Here is a 21607-nt window from a genome sequence, read left to right as displayed (position 1 = left end):
CTGTAGTGCCACCTGCTGGCTAAAGGAGAAATATCAGTTCACATGGAGATGTTCCACCTCTAACCCAATAGGAAACTTACTAAAGCATCATTTTACCTTTACCTCTGCTCCTCCGTGCAAGCTCCACAGCTGTGAACGTTGTGTGTGGGTGAAATGAACCTAGGACAATCCTCATAGATTGTTACGTAAAGTGTCCATCCCTCCAGGATGTCCTGGACAAGGGTTGGCTCCTAGGATTAGCCTTTGGCTGAGGATGCAAGGAACAAGACTTGCAATGTGTGGGCTGTGATGGCAGCTGCGGTCTATGTTTCCATGGTGGAGTGAGCTACTAATTCATAGCCCACTGGTTGGCTTGCAAACCCTGTGCCAGGAAGGGAAGACACTCATGTTCTCTTTCCCAATTTGTCCTTGCTTTGCAGATCCGCGTAGATGGCCCCACCAGTAGTGCCCTGGAGTATGAGATCGTGCAGGTAGTGGACACCGGCCCCATATTACGAGATATGGCCTTTTCAGTGGATCACGAGCACCTGTACATCATGTCTGAGAAGCAGGTAAGCCTCCCAGGTTGTTTGGGATGCTTTGAAAGCCTTTATTCTGTGGCTGGCTGACTGGCAGCCGAATGTCTGAAGCAGCAAGTGCAACCACTAAAGAGATGCTGAGGCTTCAGGGAGCATCTTGTGATATGTTGGGCTAGAAATGGTTGAACTGATATTTATAGTGGGCCGGCACTGAAGGGTGCAGGAGCAGCACTGAATTCTACTAGCAGGTACATTCTTTTGGCTCCATCCAGAATATAAGAGGAGTTGGAACCTCTACTGGGCAGAGGAAACTAGAGTCTGGGGCAAAGAGGTCCGGTGGGGGAAATCTCAGAACCAGCCACGCTGGAGGTGAAAGTTTAGGCTGAAGTTTATGCTGTGTTGTTATTTAAAGTACCAATAAAACCAGACATCAGGAAGGGGTCAATTTGTCATCCAGGGGGAGATTGCTGCTTCCAGCCACCTTCCCATCCAGGCCTATGGAGGGGGCTTGCCTTGCTGGGTGTGGGAGATGGCAGGGCTGCTGCGGTGTATTGAGAGTTGTTGAGAGTTCTAGGGGGTTATGTTGGGTGCCTGGGCACAATGCTAATTTCCCAGAGCTCTTGAAGTTCATTGTGCGTTATGAGGTTTTGTGGGCGGGGAGGTTCTATGAAGTTTTCTAATGCGCTGATAGTTTAGGACAGGGGCTTAACCAATTGCAATCAGTGGAGTTGTGCAGGCTTGTAGAGTGCTTTGAGATCACCATCTGGACGTCACGAGAGAGGGAAAATGTATCATTGGTCATTTGTGTGATAAAGGAACGCTCATGCCCTGCTTGCCACTAGATGGCTCTTCGTTGGACCGGAGACTGCCAGTAAGGGTGCCAATTGGTGCCAGTGGGGATATGGTTGTCTGCATTCTGGGAGCCACTGACTCATTTCATGGAGGCCACCTAGCAGCCCTCAGATCGTAACAGTGACAACCAGCTGGTAAATCAGCTGCCTGTAGGGCTCCCTAGTCCACTGCCAGTCACCTGGGGGATGCAGGTCCCTTTGGGTAGGACGTGCTTTGCTCATGCTTTCCACTGAGCGGAATTTCTTTTCAGTCTCTCCTCCTGCCCAATTCCTACTCCCAGCCACTCAGGAGTCAGACACAGCATGTGCTTTGAAAGCCTCCCTTACCCCTCACCCTACCCAGGGGCACTGTGCATGCACCAATAGCCAACAGCCTCCTGGAGGGAGTAGAGTAGACCTTCCTTCCTCTGGTACTTCCAGCTCTCTCTTTCTCTCCCCCGTCCTTAGCAGCCTGACATCCACTTTCCTCACAAGCAAGTCCTCTTTATGTGGGAGTCCCTATCTTGCCCTACAAACCAGGGACTGGTTTCAGAGCGGGAGCCGTGTTAGTCTGTATCAGCAAAAACAATGAGGAGTCCCTGTGGCACCTTAGAGACTAGGGACTGAACCAGAGACCTTCTGAGCTGCTACTGCTTGAGTTAAACAGCCAAGCCACCATAACTGGTGCTGTAATACAGTGGTTCTCAACCTTTCCAGACTATTGTACCCCTTTCAGGAGTCTGATTTGTCTTGCGTACCCCCAAGTTTCACCTCACTTAAAAACTACTTGCTTACCAAATCAGACATAAAAATACAGAAGTGTCACAGCGCACTGTTACTGGAAAATTGCCGACTTCCTCATTTTTACCATATACATCGGACCCTCGCTAGAACGTGTGTCTGTACAGGGCGAATTCGCATATAACGTGGTTGCGGCCATGGATCCCAAATTTAATTACTTTAATTGGAATTCATTTTAACGCGGTCCCCGTTATAACGCGGTCCCCACATTAACGTGCTCCTGCGCATGGATCCCAAATCCCACGCTCTAGCGAGGGTCCGGTGTAATTATAAAATAATTATAAAATATAAATAAATGTTGTCAATATTTGCAGTGTTGTTGTTGTAGTCATGTTGGTGCCAGGATATGAGAAAACAAGGTGAGAGACAAGCTTTCAAGCTACACAGAGCTTTTCGTCAAGTCTGGGAAAGGCACTCAAAGGGTCACAGATAAATACAGCCTTGAATAGATTGTTTAGCATAAGTATCCGAGAGGTAGCCGTGTTAGTCTGGATCTGTAAAAGCGGCAAAGAGTCCTGTGGCACCTTTTAGACTAACAGACCTACTGGAGCGTAAGTTTTGTGGGTGAATACCCACTTCGTCGGATGCATATAGTGGAAATACCCAGAGGCAGGTATAAATATGCAAGCAAGAATCAGGCTAGGGATAATGAGGTTAGTTCAATCAGGGAGGATGAGTCCCTCTTCTAGCAGTTGAGGTGTGAACACCAAGGGAGGAGAAACTGCTAGCCAACTACAAAAGTTGTAGTGAGCTGTAGCTCACGAAAGCTTATGCTCAAATAAATTTGTTAGTCTCTAAGGTGCCACAAGTCCTCCTGTTCTTTTTATTCAAGGTATAGCGGCCTGTTAACACCTCTGCAGTCTTAGGACAGAAAGGAAAGGTTAGTGGGTTACAGATTGTTGCAATAAGCCATAAATCCAGTATCATTATTAAGACCATGATTTTTAGTGTCTAGCAAAGTTATGAATTTAAGCTCCCAGGGTCATATTTTGAAGGTGTTGATCAAGGTTTCTTGGCGGATGAGGACTGAGAGGTCAGATACAGAATGATCACTTTATGAAATGTGTTTGCCCACAAGTGATACAGCGTTCTTGTCTTTTATCATTTTTCTGTGTGAGTTTATTTGAGAGCATATTGATTGCCTGGCTTCATCCATATAGTTGTTATTGGGGCGTTTACTCTACTGAATGAGGTACATCACATGTTGTAATAGCCATGTGTAGCCATGTGTAATAGCCATGGATGTTGAAAGGTGTGTTGTGGGGGGTTATTGATCATTGTAGCAGTGGAGATATGTGTACAGGTTTCGCATCTGTTGTTCTGGCAGGGTCTGGTATCACTTTGAGTTGTTGGGTCATGATCTCTGGGGAGCTTGCTTCTGATGATGAGCTTGGGGAGGGTGTGGGGTTGTTGGAAGGCCAGAAGAGGGAGTTTGGGAAAGATTTCTTTCAGGATGTGGTCCCCATCAACTATGGGTTGTAGTCGTTTAACGATGTATCACATGGGTTGCCAGTCTCATCAATATTTTTTCTCATTTTTTGTCCAACTTTGAAATGTCGAAGATAATGTTGCTGAAATGTTGTCCAGCTGTGCTACCCAGCTCATGACAGTATTGCCAGACCCATAGCTAAACTGAAGGTGAAGTGGCCTGTGTAGGGACACAAGGTGGTGGTAGGGCTGGGAATAGAACCCAGGAGTCCTGGCCCACAACTGTATCAAACCACTGTCCCTGTCTTACAACACTGAGGGTGGCCAAGCTATCGGGGGTAGCCAACAGAGCAAAAGGGTGTTTTTATTTTACATAAAGAAAAGGAGTACTTGTGGCACCTTAGAGACTAACCAATTTATTTGAGCATAAGCTTTCGTGAGCTACAGCTCACTTCATCAGATGCATATCGTGGAAACTGCAGCAGACTTTATATATACACAGAGAATATGAAACAATACCTCCTCCCACCCCACTGTCCTGCTGGTAATAGCCTATCTAAAGTGATCATCAGGTGGGCCATTTCCAGCACAAATCCAGGTTTTCTCACCCTCCACCCCCCCACACAACTATCACCAGCAGGAGAGTGAATTTATGTGCGGGGGTGGAGGGTGAGAAAACCTGGATTTGTGCTGGAAATGGCCCACCTGATGATCACTTTAGATAGGCTATTACCAGCAGGACAGTGGGGTGGGAGGAGGTATTGTTTCATATTCTCTGTGTATATATAAAGTCTGCTGCAGTTTCCACGATATGCATCCGATGAAGTGAGCTGTAGCTCACGAAAGCTTATGCTCTAATAAATTGGTTAGTCTCTAAGGTGCCACAAGTACTCCTTTTCTTTTTGCGAATACAGACTAACACGGCTGTTACTCTGAAACCTGTCTTTATTTTACATGTGATCTGATTTGGTGAAACATTCAAAGCAACATAAGCCAGTGCCTGTCCCTGATGCTATCTGTAGGGCAGTCAGCCATGCTGGGGACAGCATAACTACCACGACAGTAAGGATGTTCCCTATATGCTCATGATATCTTGCACTTCAGGTGCTGAAATGAATTAGCATTGCAAGGGCTGGGCGGAGAGAAAGGCGAGGGGGGACTGAGAGCAATTCCTGTGGCTGCGGTGGGTACTTGTCTGTCATAGAGATTCCCAGGATACTGTTAATTGTGCTGCATGTAAACTGCCTGGATTGTGCCCACAAAGTGCTCCTGGCATCTTCAGGCCTGTGCAGAACCGGAGGTGAGATTTCTCTTTGAGAGTAAGGGGCAAAACGGGCCCAACAACGTAGGCTGCCATTTCCAAGCCTGGTCAGGGGTTGGATGCTCAGCTCATGGCTGGCTGTATAAACTCAGCTCCAGCCCTAAATATTCCCTGGCATTGCGTGAGAGCATGCATGCGAGCTCCAATGGCAGGGCTAGGTTCCCACTCAGGTCATTACTTCCTGCCTCCCCACATCCCCTGGCGGCTGTAGTTGGGGGTAGTATTCCTCTTCCCGGCCTGTCCTGAACTGTTGCACAGTGTTGCTGTATGCTGTAAGGCCCTGATCCAGTACCGCACTTAGACACATGTTTAACTTTCAGCACACAAATAGCCACTGGGACTACTCCAGTGCTTCAAGTTAAACACCTGCTTAAGTGCTTTGCAAGATCGGGGCCATGGTGCTCAGCCCTTATATTTCAAGGGCAGCTGCAGATCACGAGTGGGTGAAGTGATTCCTCTCCATATAAAACACTTTGAGATCCTTTAGGATGAAAAATCCTTTAAAAACAGGATCTTATTATTTTGGAGCTGAAAACAGCTCAGGATCTACCGAGAGTTGGTAAACGAGAGCCAGTCGTTGAGAAGAGCCTGTGTCTTATGTCTTGGACTTAAAGTCCCTCAGCTTGTGGGAGATTCTAGCTTTGCTGGCTGACATGTAATTCTGGGGTTAAAGGCGAACCGCAAAGCTTTAGAAAACAAAATAGAAGTTAGTCATGGTATCCTCCCACCTCCTGCCAGTGCCAGGGGCCGAGCTGGGCATGGGACCTAAGGGAGATACTTGTCCCAAGGTAGCTACTCTGCTGCAGCCCCCCATGGAGACGTGCTGCCCCATTCTCCGGGGCTCAGAGCAGCGTAGCTGCACTTGTATAAATACTCAATATAAACTAGCCCCGAGAGTCCTGTTTCCCAGCCCCTTGCTCTGTTAGACAGTCCTCCAAGAAGGCCCCACCAGTATGCTCATGTGCTATCACAGTCCATAATTGTCTTTGTTTTCAGTGTGCAGTTGGGTTTTTTGTGGGTGCGGGAAGGTAGGTGGCTAAATGGCAACAGTGCCATGTGCTGCCTAGATTCAAAGTAAAGAGCGGGCGTGGCTCCAAGCCTGCCTTCTGTGACCAGTGCCAGCATGTTCCTTTCACGCAACAACTCTGTATGCTCAGACATGACAACGCGTACTTGTCAGCATGGTCAGATGCACCTGTGTGCTGAGGAATGGGATGCAGCAGAAGGGCTCCACTCTATATAAATATCAATATATATATAGGGAGAGAGCGAGAGCGAGAGAGAGATTGATTTGTAACCAAAAGATCAAGGAGAGATGCAAAGGCTCCATTATTTCGCCAAGGTGCAGCTGTATAATAAAGCAGTGAAAACATATGTTTCAACTGCCTGTCCCTGTAGTGGGTAGGATTGGTGTGTATGGAGGATCTGTCATGATTTATCATGGAATCTGCCATTTAGTCTAAGGATTCACAAAGGGCACCGAGTGACTTACGATTGGGGTGGCTGCTTCTCTGTGAATGGGAGGCGTTGTGAGGTGCTGACAGGAAAGCTACTGCTCAAAGGTGTTATTTCCTCACTTATCTGTCTTGATGACACTTCCCCCCTCTCCAAGTCCCCCATCAGTTTGGCAGGTTTTTATCAGCAATTTCAGTGTGTGGAGACATTCCCCCGCGGTGATTGGAATTTCGGTACATGAAAGTCAGTCTTTCTTTCACATATACACATACAGAGACTTACACCCACATGGCCTGATTCTGCACTGCCTTGTGCAGTCATTTATGCCTGTGCAACGTGGGCGTAAAGTGCTTTCAGACCAGAATGGGAGCCATACAAAAGAATGGGGAATCAGGCTCACAGAACCTCTTACACCTCTCCCCCTTCTTCTCCCACTTCCAGCCAGTTCACCTCTCTTCCTCAAGCCCCTTCACTGCCTTCCTTTCTCCTTCCGCATTAAGGCCCTGATCCTATGAGCTGCTGCCCATGGGTGGACCCCTGCTCAGAGCCCTATTGACTTACAGGGAGCTTTATAGGGGGCTGTCTGCATGGAGTAGCTGTCTGCAAGATCGGGACCCTAGTCCAAATGCCTCATCGTCCCTTTAGCTCTATCCCTGCCTATATCCAATCTCTCATTTCCTCTCCTTTTCACTGCCCACTTCTTATCTTGGTACTGTAGGGTTTACTTGAGGCAACCTCCCACCCCCCCACACCTCCATTCTGCCCTCTTCTGTGAAACACCTCAGTGCTGATCTGCTTGCTGAGGATGTCTCCACACCTCCTTGAAGTGGAAGTGTTCAGGTGATGTTGTGATCTAGCAGTCTCAGCCCAGGACTGGGAGCCAGGAACTCTTGGATTCTACTCTGGGTGGTCACACTGTGAGCTCAGGCATGTTATTTGAAAGGAGACTCTGAAGCCGAAAATCATATTGCCATATCCGTGTTGCCGACTCTTGTGAGTCTCACGATATTTGGTATTGTTTCATAAAGTCCCAAGCTCCTGGAGTCATGTGATTACATGATAATCTCAGCTTTCTTTTTAAATAGAAATTATATTTCTAGCCGTCAAGTTCACACAGAAGGGCTGGGAAACATGAACCCTCAGGGTTCAAAACCCAGAAGACCAATAACAAAAACCCAACACTTACTAATGTTCAAAGCTCATGATTTTTGAATCAGTCTCATGATTTGGGGAAGGGTGCTGATTCATGATTTTTGAACAGTAATGGTTGGCAAATACTGCATTCTGAGAACGTTGTACTTACTGTTGCCAAAAGTAACCTCTATATAACAAATGGAGAGGGTGTTTTTCCCCCCTAAAAAAAGAAAAGGAGTACTTGAGACACCTTAGAGACTAACAAATTTATTTAAGCTTGTGTCATAAATATAAAGGGAAGGGTAAACACCTTTAAAATCCCACCTGGCCAGAGGAAAAACCCTTTCACCTGTAAAGGGTTAAGAAGCTAGGATAACCTCACTAAAAAGAAAAGGAGTACTTGTGGCACCTTAGAGACTAACCAATTTATTTGAGCATAAGCTTTCGTGAGCTACAGCTCACTTCATTGGATGCATACTGTGGAAAATACAGAAGATGTTTGTTTTTATACACACAAATCATGAAAAAATGGGTGTTTATCACTACAAAAGGTTTTCTCTCCCCCCACCCCACTCTCCTACTGGTAATAGCTTATGTAAAGTGATCACTCTCCTTACAATGTGTATGATAATCAAGGTGGGCCATTTCCAGCACAAATTCAGGGTTTAACAAGAACGTCTGAGGAAGGGGGGGTGGCTAGGAAAACAAGGGGAAATGGGTTATCTTGCATAATGACTTAGCCACTCCCAGTCTCTATTCAAGCCTAAGTTAATTGTATCCAATTTGCAAATGAATTCCAATTCAGCAGTCTCTCCCTGGACTCTGGATTTGAAGTTTTTCTGTTGTAATATCGCAACTTTCATGTCTGTAATCTCATGACCAGAGAGATTGAAGTGTTCTCCGACTGGTTTATGAATGTTATAATTCATGACATCTGATTTGTGTCCATTTATTCTTTTACGTAGAGACTGTCCAGTTTGACCAATGTACATGGCAGAGGGGCATTGCTGGCACATGATGGCATATATCACATTGGCAGATGTGCAGGTGAACGAGCCTCTGATAGTGTGGCTGATGTTATTAGGCCCTGTGATGGTGTCCCCTGAATAGATATGTGGGCACAGTTGGCAACGGGCTTTGTTACAGACTAACATGGCTATTACTCTGATAACCTCACTGGCACCTGACCAAAATGACCAATGAGGGGACAAGATATTTTCAAAGCTGGAGCGGGGGAGAAACAAAGGCTTTCTCTGTCTGTGTGATGCTTTTGCCAGGAACAGAAAAGGAATGGAGTCTTAGAACTTAGTAAGTAATCTAGTTAGATATGCGTTAGATTCTGTTTTGTTTAAATGGCTGATAAAATAGCTGTGCTGAATGGAATGTATATTCCTGTTTTTGTGTCTTTTTGTAACTTAAGGTTTTGCTTAGAGGGATTCTCTATGTTTTGAATCTGATTACCCTGAAAGGTATTTACCATCCTGATTTTACAGAGGTGATTCTTTTATTTTTTTTCTTCAGTTAAAATTCTTCTTTTAAGAACCTGATTGCTTTTTCATTGTTCTTAAGATCAAGGGTTTGGGTCTGTGTTCACCTATGCAAACTGGTGAGGATTTTTATCAAGCCTTCCCCAGGAAAGGGGGTGTAGGATTTGGGGAGGATTTTGGGGGGGAAAGACGTTTCCAAGCGGGCTCTTTCCTGGTTATATATCTGTTAGACGCTTGGTGGTGGCAGCAATAAAGTACAAGGGCAAAAGGTAAAATAGTTTGTACCTTGGGGAAGTTTTAACCTAAGGTGGTAAAAATAAGCTTAGGGGGTTTTCATGCAGGTCCCCACATCTGTACCTGAGAGTTCAGAGTGAGGAAGGAACCTTGACAGCTTGCCTGAGCTACAGCTCACTTCATCGGATGTAGCTCATGAAAGCTTATGCTCAGACAAATTTGTTAGTCTCTAAGGTGCCACAAGTACTCCTTTTCTTTTTGCAGATACAGACTAACACGGCTGCTGCTCTGAAACCTGTCTTTTTCCTCCCTGTATTTTTAAAAATTTGTTTACTTGGTGCATTTGAGTCAATTTCACTCTTGAAATTTCACTTTGTCTCATGCACTATTGGGATGACATTACTCCAATGCATTGCTCCGGGAGCAGCTCACTTGTGACAGGCTGTTGTTCTTTGAAACAGCCTTTGCACATCCCCACTCTTAGGATGGAACATGTCAAGAGTGGGACTCTGAAGTGGTCATCCCGAAGAACTCTGATTACTGGTGGGTAACCTCTGTTTGATCAGCAGCAGCTGCAAAGCTGAAGCTAAAATGGTTGCAGACAGGAATGTGCGGGTGGGAGGTAGGTGGATGGGCTGCACGAGGGCTGATGTATTGGCCTAGGATCTTCTAAATATTGGCACAGCAGTATGAGCTACTCATATAAAATATGTTTTAAAAGGAATTTAACAAAACCACTGAAGTGGTCCTACTGAAAGGATGCTGTGTCTGAAAACAGATTTATTAAAAGTGTGCCATGTTGTTGGAGCCATGTTGGTCCCAGGGTATGAGAGAGACAAGGTGGGTGAGGTAATATCTTTCATTGGACCAACTTCGGTATCTTGAACCTCTTGGTGTCTGCTTCCCAATCAGCAAAATAGGGAAGGTTGATACTTACCTGCCTCATGAGATGTATTAATACCACTGAGTCATTACAGCCAATATAATAGCTGCATGTAAATTAGCTGTAGAGGATGAGGTGGTGATTGATTGAGTAACTTCTGATGGTACAATGTCCCCACACTTGAGTTAACTGAGGTGTTGATCTGCACCAGTCTATAGCCAATGAGTTTGTTCATTAATTAATGAATCACAGTGCAGATTCAGGGCTGGAAGATTAATTATAGACATGATATTTTCTCTACGTCAACTCCAAGGCACTTGTAGAGAGCCAAACCAACCATTGTACATCACCTTTGTGGACCTAACCAAAGCATGGGACACAGTCAGCAGAGCAGGTCTATTTGCAATACTAGAAAAGATAAGATGCCCACCAACTCTGTTAAATCTTATATGTTCATTCCACAACAACATGAGAGCAACTGTCCAGTTTGATGGGTCCACTTCGGACAGCTTGGAGATGAAAAGCGGAGTGAAGCAAGGATGAAAATCTATTATAAGAACTTATGGACTGCCTTGCAAGTGCCTGTCAGGCATTTGCTGTTACCATCAGCATCAAGGAAATGATTGTATTAGGACAGGGGGTTCCACAAGATCCTTCAATTACCTTAAATGCAAACCAGCTAAAAGTAGTCCAGACATTCAGCTGTTTAAGTTCTACAGTGACCACCAACCTCTCACTGGAAGAAGAACTAAATGTTCTCATTGGAAAGGCTGCCACCACCTTTAGCAGACTAACTAAAAGAGCATGGAACAACTCAAAGCTGACCATCAAGACCAAAATGCTAGTGTACCATGCCTGCCTCTTCACCACTCTCATGTATGGTGGGGAAACATGGACAACTTATGCTCCTCAGGAGAAAAAGTTAAACAGTTTCCACCTATGCTGTTTATGCCACATACTTAACACCAAATGGCAGGATAAAGTCACCAATGCAGAAGTTCTTCAAAGGGCAAATTTGCCAAGTGTGACAGCCCTGATCAAGCAAAGACGACTGCGGTGGCTGGGCCATCTGAGTAGGCTGGAAGATGGATGCATACCCAAGGACATGCTCTTCGGGGAGCTATCACCGGGAACAAGAGCAACAGGACTTCCCAAGCTTCACTAGAAAGACACATGCAAGCGAGATATGAAGGAATTTGGAATTGATTCTGACCAATGGGAAGTCTTGGCAAGTGATCATAACAAGTGATGCCATCGTCTCCATCAGGGTATCAAACTCCATGACAGAAGCTGGCTCCTACAGTTTGAAGAGAAAAGAGCCCATAGGAAGCAAGCAGCCTCCAGCCAAGATACAGACATTTGCAATAACTGCCAAAGATCATGCAAATCTCGGATTGGACTATTCAGTCACATGAGACATTGCAAACCATCTACATCATAGGCTGCAATTCCCACCGTTTCTCACAGACGAAATGATGCCAACAAATGGAAAGTTTGAAATGTGTGAGTTATTGCATATATGTGTCCTCAATAGTATGGCTAATCCCAGGTGTTCCAAAATCACGAGTCAGTGCCTGAAAATAACAAGATTGGCTTAAAAATTATAAGATTTTTTTTTTAAACTGGATTTCTTTTTATTTGCATTCCGGTCTCTGTGCCCTTAGATTACACTCGGGTCACATTTCCCAGTTCTCCACAGCCATGAGGCCTAGAAATGTACTTGCTTTAAAAATGAAAGCTGAGATTCTCCTATTATCCCATGACTCTGGGAGCTGATGTTTTAAGAAAAAAAAATCAAATATCACAAAAAATCCAAAGGAGGGAAAAAGAAAAGGAGTACTTGTGGAACCTTAGAGACTAACCAATTTATTTGAGCATGAGCTTTCGTGAGCTACAGCTCACTTCATCGGATGCAAGCTGATGAAGTGAGCTGTAGCTCACGAAAGCTCATGCTCAAATAAATTGGTGAGTCTCTAAGGTGCCACAAGTACTCCTTTTCTTTTTGCGAATACAGACTAACATGGCTGTTACTCTGAAACCTGTCATTATCCAAAGGAGGGAGAGATCTTTCTGTAATTGGGTACACCTGCTCCCATCCCAGGCCAGAAACAATAGACCAGGGGGTAGGAGCTGAAAGTTCCGTGAAGATTTTCAGTACCTGGGAATGGTTTGAGTTTGGTCCCAGTTTTCAACAAAGATTTGATGTGATTTGTGTTCTCTCTCTTTTCTTCTGTCCCTACCAGTCCCAGGCATAATGCTTAGCGATTCGTTAAGTGCTAACTCTCAGTCTTCCCCTGCCCTCCCCTTTGCCTCGTTAAGTACCTGTTCAATAAAATCAGGTGGATCCCCTCAAAGAAATGACAGAGTCAGCACCACACTGGCCTAGTGCTAAGCTGGAAAGGGGAAAGGCACTAGGCGTGTGTAGATCAAGCCTGCCTGTATTTCTCGGCCAAGTATGATAAAAGCTCTCTGGCCCAAAGGCAAAACGGCAGCATACTGAGCTGCTGACTCTCTTGAAATAATTTCTTTATCAGCACAATGCATATGATGGCAAACAGTCATAATTTAGCCCTGTGTTAACTCTTCTGTTGCCAGCATGCAGACATCGAAGGAGCAGCCAGTGCTTCAGTGTTCCCTGGGCTGTGCTGCCTGCTCCATTTAGGAGCCTGGATGGGGCTGAGTAAGGGTGCCATGGGCAGCAGGGAGAGGGAGTTGAGATGCACAGAATGTCCCATTCAAAGGAGGAGAAGAGATTCCAGTGGCTGGTGTGCAGTATTTGTCTGCTCAGTTCTGCCGGGCAGCATTTGTGTTTGGAATTTCATCGTTGTGTTTGGTGGCCTCATCTGTAGCCTCTTTATGCGTGGATGTAGCTCTTCGTTGCCATGGGAATGCTTTTTCAAGCAAATTTGGTGCTGGGGAAAGGGGATGGATTGAAGTTCTCCATTTATTCATGGATCTGGTATTATCAGACATGGTGTATTGGAAGGAAGGCTGGTCTTGTGGTTAGAAGACCAGACAGGGCCTCAGGAGATCTGGGTTTCATTTCTAGTTGTATCACAAACTTCTTGTGTGACCTTGGGCAAGTCTCTCTGTGTTTCAGTTCCCTGTCTGTAAAGTGGGCAAAAGGACAGTCCCTTAGCTCACAGATGGGGAAATTAACTCCATTAATGATTAGGAGATTCTCATGTTGTACAGGATTGAGGGCCAGATAGCTACATAGATAATGTGCAAGGAGCGGTTAAAAATCATGATGGTCTTAATAGAACTGAGGTCTACAGAACAGCAATGGACCATCAAGGAACTCCTGTTGTATGAGGGGATGTAGGTGATCCATCTCCACTTCTTTCCCCTTTCTGCCATCTGTTCAGACACAAAATGAGTTATGCCTAGCAAGAGACATAAAAGGCAATCAGAAGAGCTTTTATAAATACATTAGGAGCTAGAGAAAGACAAGGAAAATTGTGGCTCCTCTGTTTAGCAGGGAAGGAGAGCTAATAACTGATGACATCAAGAAGGCTGAGGTGTTTAATGCTTATTTTGAATCAGTATTCATCAAAAAGGTAAATTGTGACTAGATACTTAACACAATTAATATTAACAACAAGGGGAGAAGGAACAGAAGCCAGAATAAGGAAAGAACAGGTTAAAGAATATTTAGATAAGTTAGACGTATTCAAGTCTGCAGGGCTTAATGAAATTCATCCTAGGGTACATAAGGAAGTAGCTAAGGCAATCACTGAATTCCTAGTGATTATCTTTGAGAACTCATGAAACATGGGTGAGCTCCCAGAGAAGTGGAGAAGGGTAAACATAGCACCTATCTTTAAAAAGGGGAACAAAGAATATCCAGGGTATTATAGACCATCAGCATAACTTTGATACCTAGAAAGATAGTGGAACAAATTATTAATCCGTTTTTAATCACCTAGAGAATAATAGGGTTGTAAGGAACAGCCAGCACGGATTCGTCAAAAACAAATCATGCCAAACTTTCCTAATTTCCTTCTTTCAGTGGTGGATTAGCCAATGGGCCCCAAGCAATTGAGGGGGCCCCGGAAAAAGGGTGCTGCAGCAGAAACCCACCGCGGGGCCCAGACCCCCTGCTGCAACCCCTGGGACTGGAGGAGCTCTCACTACCCCTGTGGCCCTGGGACTATGGCAGGGGAACAGAGCTTCTTTGGTCTTGGGGCCGTACTGGGAGGGAGGGCGAGAGAGGAGCCAACAGGTGTGGGGCCGCAGTGGGCGGGGGGCAGAATGAGATGGGACCATAAGCAAAACAGGAGCAGGGCCTCAGGGGAAGGGGTGAAATGGGTGGAACAAGGGTGGGTCCGCAGGGGAAGAGACAGAATGGGGTGGGGCCATAGGTGGGGCTGCAGGCAGAAGGGGCGGAATGGGGGCATGATCACAGGCAGAAGGTGCGGAATGGGGGAGGGACTGTGGGCAGAAGGGGTGGGCTGGAGCCACGGTTCTGGAGCCTGGGCCCCCCCACTTGCTCTGGCTCAGGGCTCCAGGAGACCTTCATCTGCTTCTGCCTTCTTTGGTAGGGTTACTGGCCTTGTGGATAGGGGCAAGCTGTAGACAGGATATATCTTCATTTTAGTAAGGCTTTCGACACAGTCCCAGATGATATTCTCATAAGCAAATTACAGAAATGTGGTCTGGATGAAATTCATATAAGGTGGGTGCATAACTGTTTTAGAGACTGTGCTCAGAGTAGTTATCAATGGTTCTCTGTCAGACTGGGAGGGCGTATTCTGTGAGGTCCTGGAGGGGTCAGTCCTGGGTCTGGTGCTGTTCAAAATTTTCACTAATGACTTGAACAATGGAGTGGAGAGTATGCTTATAAAATTTGCGGATGACACCAAGATGGGAGGGGTTGCAGGCACTTCAAAGGAAAATATTAGAATTCAAAATGACCTTGACAAGTTGGAGAACTGATCTGAAATCAACAAGATGAAATTCAGTAAAGATAAGTGGAAACCGATACACTTAGGAATTAAAAATCAAATGCACAACAATAAAAAATGGGGAACAGCTGGGCAGGACTGCTGAAAAGGATCTGCAGGTTATAGCAGATGGCAAAATTGAATATGCGTCAACAGTGTGATGCAGTTGCAAAAGAGGCTAATATTCTGGGGTGTATTAACAGGAATGTTGTCAGGAAGACACGGGAGGTAAGTGTCCCACTCTGCTTGGCACTGGTGAGGCCTCAGCTGGAGTACTGTGTCCAGGTCTGAGTGCTACACTTTAAGAAAGATGTGGATCAATTGGAGAGAGTCCAGAGAAGAACAACAAGAATGATACAAGGTTTAGAACTTTGCCACTGGATTCTATCTAAGGTATTTATATGGGGCTCCTATTGTCATAGTATCTGAGCACCTCACAATCTTTAATGTGTTTATCTACAGAGCCCCATTGTACAGAGGGGGAACTGAGGCACAAGGAGACTAAGAGACGTGCCCATGGCACACACAGGAAGTCTGTGGCAAAGCAGGGAATTGAATTAGGGAGTCTCAGACTTGTGACCTAACAAGTTGACCATCCTTCCTCTCTGTGTGCCGCAGTGGAAAGCAGCAGCCTTTGGGGTGCTGCTGTGCCATTCGGATGTGACTATTTCAAGGTGATATAGCACTTGGTACAGTCGTTACCTTTAAAAGATTCCTATTCACTCAGAGTGGCCACATGACAATACTGTAGTTGTTTACTCTCCTAAGTGTGCTGCATTAGGTCTATAACCAAAGCTTTAAGACTACCAGCTGTGGTGCTATTTGAGTCTCATCTGGTTGTTAGTTTCCTTAACCCCCCTGCCAATGCTGAATTTAAGCCTTCAGCTCTTGGGCTGCGAAAGAATTCTTGCAGCTCCAAGATAGTTCCTCCTTATGCTGCTCAGAGGCAACTTTTCTCCATAATGCAAGGAAGAGAAGGCACACAATGAAATTAAAAGCTGACAGATTTAATCTGGGAGAAAGGTAATATTTCCTAAGAGCAATGTCTAATGGATCAGTGGAACTCCCTGCTGCAGGATGTTACTGAGATTCAAGAAAAGAACTAGACATGCAGATGAAGAAGAATAGAATTGATGGTGCCATTCACTGGGATGGAAATAAGGGCTGTTGAGCCTCACGTTTCAGGGCATGAACTGATCCCCAGTTGGAAAGTTAAGCAGACATTTCCTCCGTGGCATAGTGTTGCCTGATCAGGTGCGTTACAAATTCTCTGGTATTGACAGAGACAGGATACTTGGCGAGATGGGCCATGGGTTTGCTCTGCAGTGGGATGGCCTATGTGAAAACACCCAGCACATTTTGTGAAATGTCTGAACCACCTTGGGACCCCGAAAGGAGCCTTGGAATTAGAACCAAAGTGCCTGTTTTTAATTCTTCTCCTCCTCCTCTTTTCCCATTCATGGATTTCCCATGGCTCGAACCGGAGGCAGATTGGCTGTTTGTGGTTGCAGTTGGGAAGAGGTCAGCGTATTAAGTGCAGCTCAGAAAGCCACCTCCTTCTAATCTCAAGGAATTTAGTGGCAAATCTGAAAATCTCCATCTCCCCCTCCCCCCGACCCTGGAATAGAGCTGGGAGAGGAGAAAAGAGGGAATCTAAGAAGCCGGTGATTACATGAGGAGCCTGGCAGCTCTCTAATCCTGGACTCCATCAAACATCTGTCTCCACCAATTGCTCTGACAGTCACGTCTCCTCCTCTCAAGTGCCTTATGTTTTCAGGTCACTTCAAACCATCATTTGTTAATCACCCCCTTCCCCCCTTTTGCTATTCCACTCAATCCTGGAGGATAGAGCACCAGTGCCCACAAGGATGGGGCTTTAGGTATTTCAACACAATTGTAGTTGAGTAGATATTTAAAGTTAAGCCTGTGCTTAAGTGCTTCCTGAATCAGAGCCCCAGATCATTTGTGGAGTTGGGTGGGTGAGAGTGCACTGCTTGGTTCCCACATCCTTCCCATTTTCAATGGGGTTTGGAAGCTGCTTCTGTTGGTGCTTATTGAACCTTGCTATCGTAGAAGAAAACAATTGCTGTCTCTGAGAATTTCATCATACCAGTTCTGCTGTGCTGCATGACATTAACAAAGTCAGATGCCTTTTAGTATCTATACACTGCACCTTTAAATTTCTAAGCTTCCTTCACACATACAAAGTTCAGTAGCCATTTTGTTGTCAGAGCTCAGTGCAGACTGTCTGAAGAGAGAGACGCACTGCTCTCTCTCGTGCACACTTTACGTTCGTTCTTTCTTGTTTTTTGATCTTCTCATCATCTAAAAGAAAGGTCATTCTGTGAGCGAAGGTGTCTGGCCACTCTTGTGTGTAATGTAAACACAACTTCCCAGTTTAGTAATATTGCTATGTACCTCTCCTTTCATTGTTTTATTTTCTGTCTTATAGTAATTATTGCTGGAGATGAATTGGAGGCCTCACCAATGTCGAATAGAGGGGAACGATCACGTCCCTCGATCTGCTGGCAATGCCCCTACTTATACATCCCTACTTATACACTATCAGAGGTTCATTTACCTGCACATCTACCAATGTGATATATGCCATCATAACTTTACATAGCTATGGGAGAGCCAGCTGGTTTCTATTCTGCCTCCACACGTCACAGCTGAGTTCCAGGTACAAAGCCTTTGTACCCGTTGAGGGTGAAAGACGCCGATGTGAGTGTCATCTCCTGGGTGGCATGTACAGGGCTGGCAGTTAGAGAAACCCTCTTTTGGCTTTGAGGTGGAGCCATCTGCTCCGGAAGCCCTCGAGAGAGAATAAACAATCAGCTCCCCGAGGTTAGTTTTACAGTTGCCGTAACCCCTCTTGAAAACTGCACGCTGACCTTGGGGTGGGACACTGAACATTGAACCCTCGGCGCCCCTGCAAAGATGCAATCCTTTAGTCTTTATTGTGTGCAATGACTGGGTTGGATTGTTGTGGGCTCTGGGGTTTCCTCAGTCCTAAAATAGGAATAACCCAAGAGGGAAGAGCAAAGCAATCAGGCTGCACTGCCTACATGTTGAGGATATACATGCAGTACAAGAGATGGGCTTCTCAGTGGACTTGGTACGGGAGTGGTGGTTTCCACCTATAGGTCACTAGTCCAAATCAGTAGAGACCCAACATTCTCATGGCCGTTTGGTGGGCAATGCAAAATGAGATTGGGTTTGCTTGCCCCCTGCTTGGCAGCCTCTACAGGGTGCCGTCAAGGCTGAGTTACTTTCCCTTCTACAGTGGTTTCTTCAGGGCAGAGGTGTGACCCATTGCTGGGCCACAGCATGGGGAAGCATGCCGTGTGCTGCCCTGGCCTGTAGAAACAGGCCCTCAAGCCGACTCCTTTTGCCAGCATTAAATCCATGTGTGGGGGGAGAGGTGGAGGGCAGAGCTCACAGTTTGTGTATGGCCCAGTGGGTTGCTGAGTTCCTGTCCTTGTGCTGTGTGACCTTGGGAAGTCACTTTTTCTCTCTGGCCTGCATTTGCCCCATCTTTAAAATGGGGATGCTACTGATTCACTTCGCAGGAGTGTGAATGGGGCATTCCTAGTGCAGTGCTTTGGAAATGCAACACCCTTTACTGTTTGGATCCTGAGCCATCAAACTCCACAGGCATGTTCCAATTGTATCAGGCTCCAGTGGAAGAGCCCTTCCAAAGAAGGTTGCTTGTTTCCCCTCCCCCAAGGAAATGAGCCCAGGACTCCTGGCTTGAAGCAGTTGGGCGAAGCAAAGCAACAGCCTAGGTTGGGTCCCTGACCTGCCAGCCGTTTGGCATAAGAAGCAAACCCATCTACAGACGGCTGAGGAGGGGCTGCTGTCTCCTTTCCATTGTCGGTCCTGTAATATCTTCCAAAGTGGCCATTTGCCTTTAGTTTCAGCCTGTCTCTCTCCTGCTCTCTAAGAGCATTAACTGCCCCTAAGGCTTTCGCCTCGGGCCATTAACTAGTGGGTTGGTCATTATGAACCACTTGGCAGTGACTGATTACGCTGGGCCTTTTCGCTTAGGAAAATGTGGAACTGATTGGCTGCGTGACCCCATTTGACCTCTGGAATTCTGAGTGTAACCTGGCTTTAGAAATAATAAACTCAAATAATTAGCAGAGAAATCTTCCAGTGACGTGTCTAATTGATTGGAAACACCAGTCCCCAAGACAGGCTGGCGGTAAACAGAGACACTTCTAGAATTTTCTTGTGCTGGGGCCCATCTGATGTTAATCCCCTTGTTTGACAGCAGCCTGGGCATCTTGGGCAGGGTAGCAGTTGGGGGCACGACTGTTGCACAGAAATACTCAGGAAGAGACTTGTATGGGAGCTAAGGGCCTGTCTGCCTTTCTTGCAATTCAACAGCTGGAAAGCTGAGCTCTCACCTTCAGGAAAATAAATCCAGTCACTCCCCCATGTAGCTCTGCCATGTGTTAACAAAGACCTACCCTTTTCCACACACTTCACCCTTGGCTGGTCCTTAGTGCCCACCCCTCTCCCCTCTGGGCGGACGGGACATGTCCCACACTGGTGTAAATTTTCTTAATACGATCCCTCCTGTCCTTTCTTACATGCGTCTGTGAGCCATGAGACAAACAAGTAACAGTGTGCACATCTCAAGTATCATTATTAGCATCTCAGTGAGCACCCACTGAAATGATTGAGGCAGTTTGCACCTCAAAGCTGTTGTTTCAGGCTCACCGCAAATTCAAGCAGGCGTCCATCACATTTTGAAGGTTCTCTTCGCCGTCCTAACAGTTCGAGGATTCTTTTTCTAAATGAAAGCCGAGACTGGTGAATGATTGAGACATCTGTCCATGCCTCCGGCTAGTCCCTCGCAGCGGGCATACTCCTCCACTTTGAGAAATCCGAGGCACTTCAGCCCTATTTTGAATACTTGAATGGCGCTTTGCACAGAGGTGCATTTCACTCCTACTTGTTATTCCCAGCTAATTATTTATTTCCCATCTAGCAAATTGACTTAGCTTTTGTTTTCTGGTAACATCTTATCCGCAGGCTTTGATTTGCACAAGCCTCGTGGTTATTCGTAGTTGTTTGACCCCCTGATGTGAAACCCCCTGTGATGTGGAATTCAGCCCATGGAATGTCTGTGAACTACTGTGCTTGCTTTGACTAAACGCAGAATGTGATTGGTCACCTAAGTCACATGATATTGTTTCTGCAACTTTAAGGTGGCCACGTGAACACTGCCAGCATTCCTATCCGATGGAGGGGTTAGGGATCTAGGATCTAGGGACTCAAGAGGCTGCCACGGCCAGGATGTGGGCGGTTTGACATAGTGGTCAGAGCAGGAGTTGGAATCCAGGCCGGGTCAGATGCCAGAAGGTTAGAATCTGAGATATGCTGGGGGCAGACTGAGAGGTGTCGGGAGGCAGGCAGGGTCAGGTTACCAGCAGACCAGAGTCAGGCAATAGGAGCAAGTAGCACAGGAGAAGCCCAGTTGAATGGACAGGTTTTTGCGTGGACAGGTTATTACAGGTTCTCCCCATTCCCACACAGGCCAGACGGCCTTCCCTTTTCTCCATCAGACTGTATTTCTTTTTTAAACAGACAATCAATCCACTTACTACTAATTGTGGCATAAAATTCACATATAGCAGATAACCATCCGGATTCACCGACTCTTCCACCTGCCCCAATGGGAACCTGTTCTGAAGGATTTAGGGGGGTTATTCTTTCTAGATGCAGCAAGATTTTTGAGGCTTTTAATTCTGACTCCCCCCCAGCTCCAACAATGAAAGTTCATAGATGCAGGTATTGAGAGAGGGGGAGGGAAATTGCGCACAAGGTGAAAAACTGCAGGTTTTGGTCTGTTTTTCTCAAAAGCAAAAATGGGGGAGATTATTTGATGGGGAGGGGGCTCATCTCCAATTCCCCCCCTGAGTCCTACAGAAGCAATAGGCAATTTTTTTATTGGGTAGATGAGATTCTCTTGAAAAATTGGTATTTGTTTTGGGCCTAGATCAGATGCCTGGAAATTTGTCACATACCTCAGTGAGATGAATTTTTTGTTTGCCATTTATTTCTACCTACCCATGCTACCCCAGAAAAAAACAATCTGTCTTATCTGGTTCAAATTTACCCCAGGCTTAATATTAAACATGAGGAATTATAATCTTCTCAATCCACAGCTCCAGCTGAGGCCTGCTTGGTGCAGGGAGCAAAAGCTTTATGGCACCTTTGCACTTCTCTGCTTCTTCTACCTGGTGTAAGTCAGAGCTCCCTTAGGGCTGCTCTAACTTTTACCCAGCTGTCTCAAGAAAGCTGTTGGTAAATTGGAGAGGGTTCAGAGAAGAGCCATGAGAATGAATTATTAGAAAACATGCCATGTGGTGGTAAACTCAAGGAGGTCAATCTATTTAGCTTAACAAAGAGAAGGTTAAGAAGTGACTTGATTATGGTCTGTAAGTACCTACATGGGGAACAAATATTTAATCATGGGCTCTTCAGACTAGCAGACAAAAGTATAACAAGATCCAGTGGCTGGAAGTTGAAGCTAGACAAATTCAGACTGGCAATAAT

General features: G+C 45.9%; 1 protein-coding gene across 1 annotated transcript in view; it reads left to right on the top strand.

The window, feature by feature from the left end:
* PLXNA4 (plexin A4) overlaps nt 1–21607 on the top strand; it is a 577512-nt gene that overhangs the window by 268797 nt on the left and 287108 nt on the right. The window contains exon 3 of the mRNA XM_084633028.1: nt 420–551. Coding sequence (XP_084489154.1) covers nt 420–551 — 132 coding nt within the window. The remainder of the gene's footprint in view (nt 1–419; nt 552–21607) is intronic.

This window comes from Lepidochelys olivacea (genome assembly GCF_965140295.1).
Source record: "Lepidochelys olivacea isolate rLepOli2 genome assembly, chromosome: 1".
NCBI classification, from domain to species: domain Eukaryota; kingdom Metazoa; phylum Chordata; order Testudines; family Cheloniidae; genus Lepidochelys; species Lepidochelys olivacea.
The sequence above is the reverse complement of the archived record's forward strand: the minus strand, read 5'-3'. Positions and strand labels throughout refer to the sequence as shown.